This window comes from Somniosus microcephalus, chromosome 11, assembly GCF_052327205.1.
Source record: "Somniosus microcephalus isolate GS21.2 chromosome 11, FLI_Smic_1.0, whole genome shotgun sequence".
Taxonomy (NCBI): Eukaryota; Metazoa; Chordata; class Chondrichthyes; order Squaliformes; family Somniosidae; genus Somniosus; species Somniosus microcephalus.
Window position 1 is genome coordinate 123,614,148 of NC_140997.1, and position 12,675 is coordinate 123,626,822.

The window sequence follows — 12,675 nt, forward strand, 5'->3', positions numbered from 1 at the left end:
CCCCTCCACGGTCTCTAAATTGTCAGACTACTTTGCCAACATCCAGTTCTGGATGAGCAGAAATTTTCTCCAATTAAATATTGGGAAGACCGAAGCCATTGTTTTCGGTTCCCGCCACAAACTCCATTCCCTAGCCACTGACTCCATCCGTCTCCCTAACATCTGTCTGAGGCTGAACCACACTGTTCGCAACCTTGGTGTCATATCTGACCCTAAAATGAGCTTCCGACCACATATCCGTGGCATAACTAAGACTGCCTATTTCCACCTCCTTAACATCGCCCGTCTCCGCCCTTGCCTCAACTCATCCACTGCTGAAACCCTCATCCATGCCTTTGTTACCTCTAGACTTGACTATTCCAACACACTCCTGGCTGGCCTCCCACATTCTACCCTATGTAAACTTGAGATCATCCAAAACTCTGTTGCCCGTGTCCTAACTCGCACCAAGTCCCATTCACCCATTGCCCCTGTGCTCGCTGACCTCCATTGGCTCCCGGTTAAGCAACGCCTCGATTTCAAAATTCTCATCCTTGTTTTCAAATCCCTCCATGGCCTCGCCCCTCCCTATCTCTGTAATCTCCTTCAGCCCCACAACCACGAGCAACCCCCCAGCCCGCCCCGAGATATCTGCGCTCCTCTAATTCTGCCCTCTTGAGCATCCCTGATTATATTTGCTCAACCACTGATGGCTGTGCCTGGGCCCTAAGCTCTGGAATTCCCTCCCTAACCCTCTCTACCTCTCTCTCCTCCTTTAAGACGCTCCTTAAAACCTACCTCTTTGACCAAGCTTTTGGTCATCTGCCCTAATTTCTCCTTATGTGGCTCAGTGTCAAATTTTTTGTCTTATAAAGGCGCTATATAAATACAAGTTGTTGTTGTTGTCATCCTGCACCCACCTTGTCCTCATCCTGCATCCACCTCGCCAACGTACTGCACCAACCTTGGGAAGCTGGGATGGTGGGATAAGGGATGAGGGGGTGGTGGGGAGTGAATGGCACCAGCCGTGGCTCAGTCTTAGCACTGTCGCCTCTGAGTCAGAAGGTTCTGTTTTCAGCATTTGTTGGATTTAAATTAGTCAATGCAATAAGGAGCTAGCCATTATACACATACTGGAACCAAGTTCAGCATGTTTATGATAGCAAAATACTGCGGTTGCTGGAAATCCGAAATAACAACAGAAAACGCTGGAAAAACTCAGCAGGCCAGGCAACATCTGTAGAGAGAAGGGTTTCGACCTGAAACATTGACTCTCTATGAATGTTGCCTGGCCTGCTGAGTTTTTTCAGCATGTTTATGTTTGAAATACTTCTGGAATTCCCTCCCTAAGCCTCTCCGCCTCTCTAGTACTCTCCTCCTTTAAAACACTCCTTAAAACCTACCTCTTTGACCTAGCTTTTGGTCACCTGTCCTAATATCTCCTTATGTGACTTGGTGTCAAATTTCCAGTGTCAAATTATGTCTGATGACGCTCTGGTGAAGCAGCTTGGGACTTTTTAACTATGCTAAAAGTGCTATATAAATGCGAGTTGTTGCAAGGCATGGCTTGGGTGCTCCCTCAAGCAAATTTGCCTGGAGACAACCAAATCTTAGCAGCATTTGCATCCAGTTAGGCTGGGGACAGGATTCTGGCAGCACCTGGCTTTTACACTCCTAATGTACTGTGACTGCATTAAATGGACTGTCACCAATCCATTTTTGTCAGAATCATCACTGATAAAGGAATTGAACACAATCACTGCGCCAACTCTGAACACCCTTACCCAGGATAAACTCCGACCCTTTTCATTCTTACCGGGAACAACCAACAGGTGAATCGTCCGAGGAAATCGCTTCCCTTCTGATTTCAACCGTCGAATCGCTTCAATATACCTGAAAAAGACAGAAGATAAATACTTCTGAATTCTACAAGACTTACAGCCAACTTAGGGTGCTGATACATATTCTGAGCCACAATGAACAGCACATCATCACCCCTGGCCCACGACACACTTCCATTTAAATAAACTATTACACTCATCGAGGTGAGAGGTGCTAGAGCTAGGGAATCACACTGTCCAATCAAACACTCTCAGGGCAGGTACAGCACGGGTTACAGAGTAAAGCTCCCTCTACACTGTCCCATCAAACACTCTCAGGGCAGGTACAGCACGGGTTACAGAGTAAAGCTCCCTCTACACTGTCCCATCAAACACTCCCAGGGCAGGTACAGCACGGGTTAGATACAGAGTAAAGCTCCCTCTGCACTGTCCCATCAAACACTCTCAGGGCAGGTACAGCACGGGTTACAGAGTAAAGCTCCCTCTGCACTGTCCCATCAAACACTCCCAGGGCAGGTACAGCACGGGTTAGATACAGAGTAAAGCTCCCTCTGCACTGTCCCATCAAACACTCCCAGGGCAGGTACAGCACGGGTTAGATACAGAGTAAAGCTCCCTCTGCACTGTCCCATCAAACACTCTCAGGGCAGGTACAGCACAGGTTACAGAGTAAAGCTCCCTCTGCACTGTCCCATCAAACACTCCCAGGGCAGGGAAAGCACGGGTAATATACAGAGTAACACTCCCTCTACACTGTCACATCAAACACTTCCACAACATACTTCAGCCCAAATCTCAGGGAACAACCCCTCTTTCACCAAAGTACAATTTTTCCGTTCTCATCCTGTAAGTACGAGTGCCCTCGGGACTGAACTAGGGGCAGTCCGTGCTGCCCTCGGGACTGAGGTTGGGGCAGTCTGTGCTGCCCTCGGGACTGAACTAGGGGCAGTCCGTGCTGCCCTCGGGACTGAACTAGGGGCAGTCCGTGCTGCCCTCGGGACTGAACTAAGGGCAGTCCATGCTGCCCTCGGGACTGAACTAAGGGCAGTCCGTGCTGCCCTCGGGACTGAACTAAGGGCAGTCCGTGCTGCCCTCGGGACTGAACTAAGGGCAGTCCGTGCTGCCCTCGGGACTGAACTAGGGGCAGTTCGTGCTGCCCTCGGGACTGAACTAAGGGCAGTCCGTGCTGCCCTCGGGACTGAGGTTGGGGCAGTCTGTGCTGCCCTCGGGACTGAACTAAGGGCAGTCCGTGCTGCCCTCGGGACTGAAGTTGGGGCAGTCTGTGCTGCCCTCGGGACTGAACTAAGGGCAGTCCGTGCTGCCCTCGGGACTGAACTAAGGACAGTCCGTGCTGCCCTCGGGACTGAGGTTGGGGCAGTCTGTGCTGCCCTCGGGACTGAACTAGGGGCAGTCCGTGCTGCCCTCGGGACTGAGGTTGGGGCAGTCTGTGCTGCCCTCGGGACTGAACTAAGGGCAGTCCGTGCTGCCCTCGGGACTGAACTAGGGGCAGTTCGTGCTGCCCTCGGGACTGAACTAAGGGCAGTCCGTGCTGCCCTCGGGACTGAACTAGGGGCAGTCCGTGCTGCCCTCGGGACTGAGGTTGGGGCAGTCCGTGCTGCCCTCGGGACTGAACTAGGGGCAGTCCGTTCTGCCCTCGGGACTGAGGTTGGGGCAGTCCGTGCTGCCCTCGGGACTGAGGTTGGGGCTGTCTGTGCTGCCCTCAGGACTGAACTAGGGGCAGTCCGTGCTGCCCTCGGGACTGAGGTTGGGGCAGTCCGTGCTGCCCTCGGGACTGAACTAGGGGCAGTCCGTGCTGCCCTCGGGACTGAGGTTGGGGCAGTCCGTTCTGCCCTCGGGACTGAGGTTGGGGCAGTCCGTGCTGCCCTCGGGACTGAGGTTGGGGCTGTCTGTGCTGCCCTCAGGACTGAACTAGGGGCAGTCCGTGCTGCCCTCGGGACTGAGGTTGGGGCAGTCCGTGCTGCCCTCGGGACTGAGGTTGGGGCTGTCCGTGCTGCCCTCGGGACTGAACTAGGGGCAGTCCGTGCTGCCCTCGGGACTGAGGTTGGGGCAGTCCGTGCTGCCCAAACCCATTTCATGAAGAACCCCGAGAGCCAGCAGAAAATTTCATCCCACCAGTGAAAGGTCAGTGTCTAAAAAACGACACCACCTGGTCCCTAGTCTTCATTCGGTGGCAAATACGGGATGGAGCGTGGTGTGCAACAGAGACATGTTCAAAATTGTTTACACAGGGGGCTGTACATCAGACACACTGAACAGGGAACCATCGGTACCTCACCCAAGCAACCATTCATCACGTGCGAGCCTTGGTATGTCGTGTCAATGTGCTATTGGACCATGGAAGCATCGTCCACCAACCCCAACGGCGTACACACTCTAATTCCAGCAGGTGTCACTGGACAGTGGTTAGGAGCTGGAAACCTGGCCGATTCTCCCCTCCCCCAACCCTGTGGCGCACATTCCAATCATAGCCCCCCTACCCCTGACTTGGCTGGAATTAGCTACCCAAAGCACAGACCGACAATCAAACCTGGGACCCTCCTGGTTTGCTTGGCTGAGTACCAGTCCAGGGGCACCCTTGCTCCTAACCAGCCAGTCAATGAACTCACTGAATGGTGACACACTTCATGTCCTGCGCCCCTCGGCCGTATATATTCCCCTGTTCGTCCTTCAGTGCTGCAAACGGATCGTGCTTCCAGTGCTCCTGCACACAGAAAAGCAAAGTGAGCCCAGTTCCACCACTTGCAAACCCCTGTAATTCTGCACCAACCCCACTGGCCTCCTCCGCGCAGCTTACCTCGAAGACTGGCACCACATCCGTGTGGGAGTTGAGGAGAATGGATTTCAGTTTGGGGTCCGTTCCCTCCCAGGTGAGGATGATGATCACACGGCCCAGAGAAACCTACACAATAAAACAGGCCTCAGTGTTCAGCTGCTGCTCCCCACACACGCTCAGCACATTCAGTCAGGCAGCACTCTAAACAACAACTCGCAATAATACAGCATAGAGTAGACATAGTAAAACGTCACGAGGCGCTTCACAGAGGTGTAATCAGAAAAAAACAGACCCGGTGCCAAAAGAGGGAGACATCAGGACAGGACAGGAGAGGAGACAGCTTGGTCAAAGAGATGGGTTTTAAGGAGCGTCTTTAAGGAGGAGAGGTGGAGAGGTTTAGGGAGGGAATTCCAGAGCTTGGGGCCGAGGCAGATGAAGGGACGCCCGCCAGTGGTGGAGCGATGAAAATCGGGGATGCACAAGAGGCCAGAACTGGAGGAATGGAGAATTCGGCGCATCACCGAAGACTACAGAGATAGGGAGGGGCGAGGCCATGGCGGGATTTCAACATTTCTTTTTCATTCGTTTATGGGATGTGGGCGTCGCTGGCAAATCCAGCATTTATTGCCCATTCCTAGTTGCCCTTGAGAATGTAGTGGTGAGCCGCCTTCTTGGACCGTTGCAGTCCGTGTGGTGAAGGTACTCCCACAGTGCTGTTAGGGAGGGAGTTCCAGGATTTTGACCCAGCGACGATGACGAAACGGCGATATACTTCCAAGTCAGGATGGTGTGTGACTTAGAGGGGAACTTGGAGGTGGTGGTGTTCCCATGTGCCTGCTGCCCTTGTCCTTCTAGGTGGTAGAGGTTGCGGGTTTGGGAGGTGCTGCCGAAGAAGCCTTGGCGAGTTGCTGCAGTGCATCTTGTAGATGGTACACACTGCAGCCGCGGTATGCCAGTGCTGGAGGGAATGAATGTTTAAGGTGGTGGATGGGGTGCCAATCAAGCGGGCTGCTTTGTCCTGGATGATGTCGAGCTTCTTGAGTGTTGTTCATCCAGGCAAGCGGAGAGTATTCCATCACACTCCTTACTTGTGCCTTGTAGACGGTGGGAAGGCTTTGGGGAGTCATGATGTGAGACACTCACCACAGAATACCCAGCCTCTGACCTGCTCTTGTAGCCACAGTATTTATGTGGCTGGTCCAGTTAAGTTTCTGCTCAATGGTGACCCCCCAGGATGTTGATTGTGGGGGATTTGGCGATGGTAATGCCGTTGAATGTCAAGGGGCGGTGGTTAGACTCTCGCTTGTTGGAGGTAGTCATTGCCTGGCACTTCTGTGGTGCGAATGTTACCTGCCACTTATCAGCCCAAGCCTGAACGTCGTCCAGGTCTTGTTGCATGCGGGCATGGACGGCTTCATTGTCTGGGGAGTTGTGAATGGTGCTGAACACTGTGCAATCATCAGCGAACATCCCCATTTCTGACCTTATGTTGGAGGGAAGGTCATTGATGAAGCAGCTGAAGATGGTTGGGCCTAGGACACTTGGTGCAAGAAGGACTGGTTGTAGCCAGGACATTTACAAGGTGGGTGCTGCAATGGGAAGACAATAGGGTTAGTATTTGGGAAGGATGAGATCAAATGGGTTGAAGGGCCTTGTAACAAATTTGGGCCTGCAGTAGATACCTTCTTGCTTTCAATGGCATAGGTCACTCCTGGAAGCTGTCTGTACCCAGGGACATAACACTCGTGTCCCCTAGTGATCTTGACCGGATAGTTGTGTCTTTTGCATACGCACTTCTTCAATCTCCATGAAGGTGGGCTGAGCAAACAATTGGTGAGTCGAGGTCTGATACAATTCGTCAAGCTGTTTTATTTCATACAGAGCAACAGTTATGATCAGATTCACTTTGTTCAATTGGTACAAAATGCCTTTTTTTTATTCGTTTATGGATCAGGGCATCGCTGGCAATGCCAGCATTTATTGCCCATCCCTAGTTGCCCTTGAGAAGGTGGTGGTGAGCCGCCTTCTTGAACCGCTGCAGTCCGTGCGGTGATGGTACTCCCATAGTGCTGTTAGGGAGGGAGTTCCAGGATATTGACCCAGCGACGATGAAGGATCGGCGATATACTTCTAAGTCAGGATGGTGTGTGACTTGGAGGGGAACCTGAAGGTGGTGGTGTTCCCATGCGCCAGCTGCCCTTGTCCTTCTAGGTGGTAGAGGTCACGGGTTTGGGGGTTGCTGCAGTGCATCTTATAAATGGTACACACTGCAGCCACGGTACACCGGTGATGGAGGGAGTCAATGTTTAAGGTAGTGGATGGGGTGCCAATCAAGCAGGCTGCTTTGTCCTGGATGGTGTTCAGCTTCTTGAGTGTTGTTGGAGCTGCACTCATCCAGGCAAGTGGAGAGTATTCCATCACACTCCTTACTTGTGCCTTGTAGATGGTGGAAAAGCTTTGGGGAGTCAGGAGGTGAGACACACGCCGCAGAATACCCAGCCTCTGACCTGCTCTTGTTGCCACAGTATTTATGTGGCAGGTCCAGTTAAGTTTCTGGTTAATGGTGACCCCCAGGATGTTGATAGTGGGGGATTCGGCGATGGTAATGCCATTGAATGTCAAGGGGAGGTGGTTAGACCCTCGCTTGTTGGAGATAGTCATTGCCTGGCACTTCTGTGGCGCGAATGTTACCTGCCACTTATCAGCCCAAGCCTGAACGTCGTCCAGGTCTTGTTGCATGTGGGCATGGACTGCTTCATTATCTGTGGAGTTGCGAATGGCGCTGAACACTGTGCAGTCATCAGCGAACATCCCCATTTCTGACCTTATGTTGGCGGGAAGGTCACTGATGAAGCAGCTGAAGATGGTTGGGCCTAGGACACTGCCCTGAGGAACTCTTGCAGTGATGTCCTGGGGCTGTGATGATTGACCTTCAACTACCACAACCATCTTCCTTTGTGCTAGGTATGACTCCAGCCAGTGGAGAGTTTTCCACCTGATTCCCATTGACTTCAGTTTTACTAGGGCTTCTTGATGCCACACTCGGTCAAATGCTGCTTTGATGTCAAGGGCAGTCACTCTCACCTCACCTCTGGAATTCAGCTCCTTTGTCCATGTTTGGACCAAGGCTGTAATGAGGTCAGGAGCCGAGTGGTCTTGGCGGAACCCAAACTGGGCATTAGTGAGCAGGTTTTTGGTGAGTAAGTGCCACTTGATAGCACTGTCGATGACACCTTCCATCACTTTGCTGATGATTGAGAGTAGACTGATGGGGCGGTAATTGGCCGGGTTGGATTTGTCCTGCCTTTTATGGACAGGACATACCTGGGCAGTTTTCCACATTGTCGCATAGATGCCAGTGTTGTAAGCTGTACTGGAACAGCTTGGCTAGAGGCGCGGCTAGTTCTGGAGCACAAGTCTTCAGCACGATAGCCGGGATGTTGTCGGAGCCCATAGTCTTTGCTGTATCTAGTGCGCTCAGCCATTTCTTGATATCACGTGGAGTGAATCAAATTGGCTGAAGACTGGCTTCAGTGATGGTGGGGACCTTGGGAGTAGGCCGATATGGATCATCCACTCAGCACTTCTGGCTGAAGTTGGTTGCTAACGCTTTAGTCTTGTCTTTTGCACTCACGTGCTGGGCTCCACCATCATTGAGGATGGGGATATGCATGGAGCCTTCTCCTCCCGTTAGTTGTTTAATGGTCCACCACCATTCACGACTGGATGTGGCAGGACTGCAGAGCTTTGATCTGATCCGTTGATTGTCTATAGCATGCTGATTCCGCTTTTTAGCATGCATGTAGTCCTGTGTTGCAGCTTCCCCAGGTTGGCAGCTCATTTTTAGGTACGCCTGGTGCTGCTCCTGGCATGCTCGTCTATACTCCTTATTGAACCAGGGTTGGTCCCCTGGCTTGATGGTAATGGTAGAGTGAGGGATATGTCAGGCCATGAGGTTACAGATTATGGTGGAATACAATTCTGCTGCTGCTGATGGCCCACATCGCCTCATGGATACCCAGTTTTGAGCTGCTAGATCTGTTCTGAATCTATCCCATTTAGCACAGTGGTAGTGCCACACAATACGATGGCGGGTGTCCTCAGTGTGAAGACGAGACTTCGTCTTCACAATGACTGTGCGGTGGTCACTGCTGCCAATACTGTCATGGACAGATGCATCTGCAACAGGTAGATTGGTGAGGACGAGGTCAAGTAGGTTTTTCTCTCGTGTTGTTTCTCTCACCACCTGTCGCAAGCCCAAACTGGCAGCTATGTCCTTCAGGACTCGGTCAGTTCGGTCAGTAGTAGTGCTACCGAGCCACTCTTGGTGTTGGACATTGAAGTCCCCCACCCAGAGTACATTCTGTGCCCTTGCTACTCTCAGTGCTTCTTCCAAGTGGTGTTCAACATGGAGGAATACTGATTCAACAGCTGAGGGAGGGCAGTAGGTGGTAATCAGCAGGAGGTATCCTTGCCCATGCTTGACTTGAAGCCATGAGACTTCATGGGGTCTGGAGTCAATGTTGAGGACTCCCAGGGTCACTCCTTCCCGACTGTATACCACTGTGCCGCCACCCCTGGTGGGTCTGTCCTGCCGGTGGGACAGGACATACCCAGGGATGGTGATGGAGGAGTTTGGGACACTGGCTGAAAGGTATGATTCTGTGTGTATAAATTTAAAATCATTACATAAATTTAAAACAGAAATAGACAGAAATAGACAGTTTCCTAGAAGTAAAGGGAATTAAGGGTTACGGGGAGCGGGCAGGAATTTGGACATGAGTCTAGGTTCGGATCGGTCATGGCCCTGTGGGTAGCGGAGCGGGCCCAGGGGCCGTGTAGCCTGATCCTGCTCCTATTTCGTGTGTCTAATTCTGTTAGATTCAGGAGATGGTTCTGTGATAGTGGATTGGCGGTTAGGATCAGATCAGCCATGATCTTATTGAATGGCGGAGCAGGCTCGAGGGGCCGATTGGCCTACTCCTGCTCCTATTTCTTATGTTCTTATGTATGACTATATCAGGCTGTTGCTTGACTAGTCTGTGGGACAGCTCTCCCAATTTTGGTATAAGTCCCCAGATGTTGGTGAGGAGGAATTTGCAAGGTCGACTGGGCTGGGTGTGCCGTTGCCGAGGTTGATGCCGGGTGGTCCGTCCGGTTTCATTCTTTTTATTGTTTTTCATAGCGGTTTGTTCCAACTGAGTGGCTTGCTAGGCCATTTCAGAGGGCAGTTAAGAGTCAATCACATTGCTGTGGGTCTGGAGTCACATATAGGCCAGACCAGGTAAGGACGGCAGATTTCCTTTCCTAAATGGGTTTTTATGACAATCCGATAGTTTCATGGTTACCATTGCTGATACTAGTAATTATTCCAGATTTTATTTAATTAACTGAATTTAAATTCCCCAGCTGCCGTGGTGAACTCACTAATGGTGATCATTAGTCCAGGCCTCTGGATTACTGTGGTGTGGAGATGCCGGAGTTGGACTGGGGTGGATAAATGTAAGAAGTCACACAACACCAGGTTATAGTCCAACAGCTTTATTTGAAATCACAAGCTTTCGGAGCGCTGCTCCTTCGTCAGGTGAAGTGGAGAAATGCATAAAGACACTAAGGAGATGTTGGGGAACTGGGAGCCAATGTACATCAGCAAGCGCAGCAGTGATGGGTAAGAAAGAATTGTTGCAGAATAGGTTATGGGCAGCAGAGTTTTGGATGAGCTGAAGTCTACGGAGGGTAGAGAATGGGATGCTGGACAGGAGTGTTGGAATCTCACAGCTGCGTGAAAAACTAGAATGAAGCACGAGTCTGAGAGTCTCTACTGTAGACTCCAGCTCTCCCCACATGCTCTCTTCTGGCAGCCTCTTCTATCTGTGGCAACCTATCTCAGTGGTAGGTCATTTCCCACAGTGCACAACAGCAGTGAAACCATCCTATTGGATGAGACTTCAAACCAGGCACCATCTGCCCTCTCGTGTCAACCTGGATTATGTGCTCAAGTCAGTGTGCAGTGTTACTAACACTTTGCACTTAACTGTAGCTTGCACAGACTGACTGAGCTCAGTCCAGCAGTAGTGCCTGTACACATTTAGTGCTGGCAGCAATGCACTCTGGAGGAGCGCCTCTCGAGCTAGTTCCCGGCCCTTTCGAAGGTACTGGCACTAACCTGCCTCTCTTATAGTGCTGGGAGTGACACTGTAGTGTGAGCTGGATGTGTGTACCAAGACCACCTTGCCATGCTCACCTCAGCGAACGAAGAAGCTGCTGGGTTCTCCACAAAAATGTCTCTAAAAATGGACAGGCAGGTCTCAGATTGTTCTTACACCTCCTCTCTTCCCCCCCATCCATACCCCCAGCCCCATTCTACATAGGACGAACAAAGTCCAGGCTCTTTATTGTACACCTATTCCAGCACTGAGCGGGAGCAGATGTGCAGGGTGTGCAAACAAACAACCTCTCACCTCGACCTTCTTACTGGGAAGATCCAGCTCCACACTCAGCCTTTCAAGGAATTCAATAGCACCATCTGAAAAACACAGGGTTGGCACAGTCAGTCCTACAATATTCACAGACAGACTGACTGACTGACTAAGGCAGACTCAGTATTTATAATAGATATAACCCCGTGTTATCCTCCAAAATATAGGAATGGCAGGATGTCAAGGGACAGAATTAAAGTCAGTGGTGGAAGAAAGCGATCTGGGTGTTTTAGTGCATTAATCTCTAAAGGCCCGTGACCAATGCAGTGAAGCGAAAGCCAAAGCGAGCAGGGCTCCCGGGTGCATCCACAGGACAATTCACTATAAAACAAAACATACCATTTTGTCCTTGTACCTGACTCTGGTTAGGCTTCAGTTAGAATACTGTGTCCAGTTTTGGCCTCCTCACATGGTGGGTGATATTGAGGCTTTGGAAAGGGTGCAGAGGAGGGCCCCAAGGCTAATTCCCAGTATAATCCATCTTAATTACCCAGATGGGCTCAAAGAGCTGGATGTCTATTCTTTAGAGAAGTGTAGACCTAGGGGTAATTTGATGGAGGTTTATAAAATAATGAAGGAACTAGATTGTGTTTATGTAGACCAATTATTTCAGCTAAATAGGTGAAGGAGAATCATGGGTCATGCTTACAAGTTATTTGAGGGCAGAACCGAGTTCAATGTCAGGAGGTGGTTCTTTTCCCGGAGAATAGTGGACCTGTGGAACAGGCTGCCAGCTCGTGCAGTGGATGCTGATTCGCTGAATTCCTTTCCTGGCTAGTACAAGAGCTAGGTATCCTGCAGCGTAAATCAGGGCCAGAATGGTCTCCTGGACTCGCTCCGATCACCGCAGGGGGGCGGAGAGGAATTTCCCATTTTTCCCCCTAATTGGCTTGGGTATTTATTTGTTTTTTTGCCTCTCTCGGGAGATTCCATGGCTGCAGGTAGGGTGGGGAGTGTCTGTATATTGTGATACACAGGTATCACAACTGTACGGGACAGGCTGGATGGACCAGAGGGTCCTTTCCCGTCCCTCATTTTCATATATTCGCATGTACACAAGCAGTAGGAAGGAGGTGAAAATGGTCTCAAAACCTGGAGACTGCTTTACTGTGCCTGAAAGGGTCATGTTTTGATTATTCTGGAACAGAGTTAGCACTGTTCAGGAAAATGATACCTCATTCTACAGGTAAACATGACAAAGAAACAAAACAAGTGCCACGGTGACTAGGTGCAGCCACTATGTTTAATTTCAGGCTAAATAATACCATGTCCCAGTCCTTGCACGGCGTGATGGGGAGGAGGAAAGGAGACTGAAACTGCACAGCTCGAACTGTGATGGAACCAACAGAACAAGGGACTGAGACCTGGAGCAACCAACAGAACAAGGGACAGAGACCTGGAGCAACCAACAGAACAAGGGACAGAGACCTGGAGCAAACAACTGAACAAGGGACAGAGACCTGGAGCAAACAACAGAACAAGGGACAGAGACCTGGAGCAAACAACTGAACAAGGGACAGAGACCTGGAGCAACCAACAGAACAAGGGACAGAGACCTGGAGCAACCAACAGAACAAGGGAC

The 12,675-nt window shown here is 51.0% G+C and overlaps 1 protein-coding gene across 1 annotated transcript in view; it reads right to left on the minus strand.

The window, feature by feature from the left end:
- The window catches only part of LOC147110849 (aminoacylase-1-like), a 48,012-nt gene that overhangs the window by 21,730 nt on the left and 13,607 nt on the right, over positions 1 to 12,675 (minus strand). The window contains exons 3-6 of the mRNA XM_086001214.1: positions 11,076 to 11,140; positions 4,636 to 4,740; positions 4,448 to 4,542; positions 1,796 to 1,872 (exon numbers count right to left, since the gene is read on the minus strand). Of these exons, the coding sequence (XP_085857340.1) occupies positions 1,796 to 1,872; positions 4,448 to 4,542; positions 4,636 to 4,740; positions 11,076 to 11,140 (342 nt within the window). The remainder of the gene's footprint in view (positions 1 to 1,795; positions 1,873 to 4,447; positions 4,543 to 4,635; positions 4,741 to 11,075; positions 11,141 to 12,675) is intronic.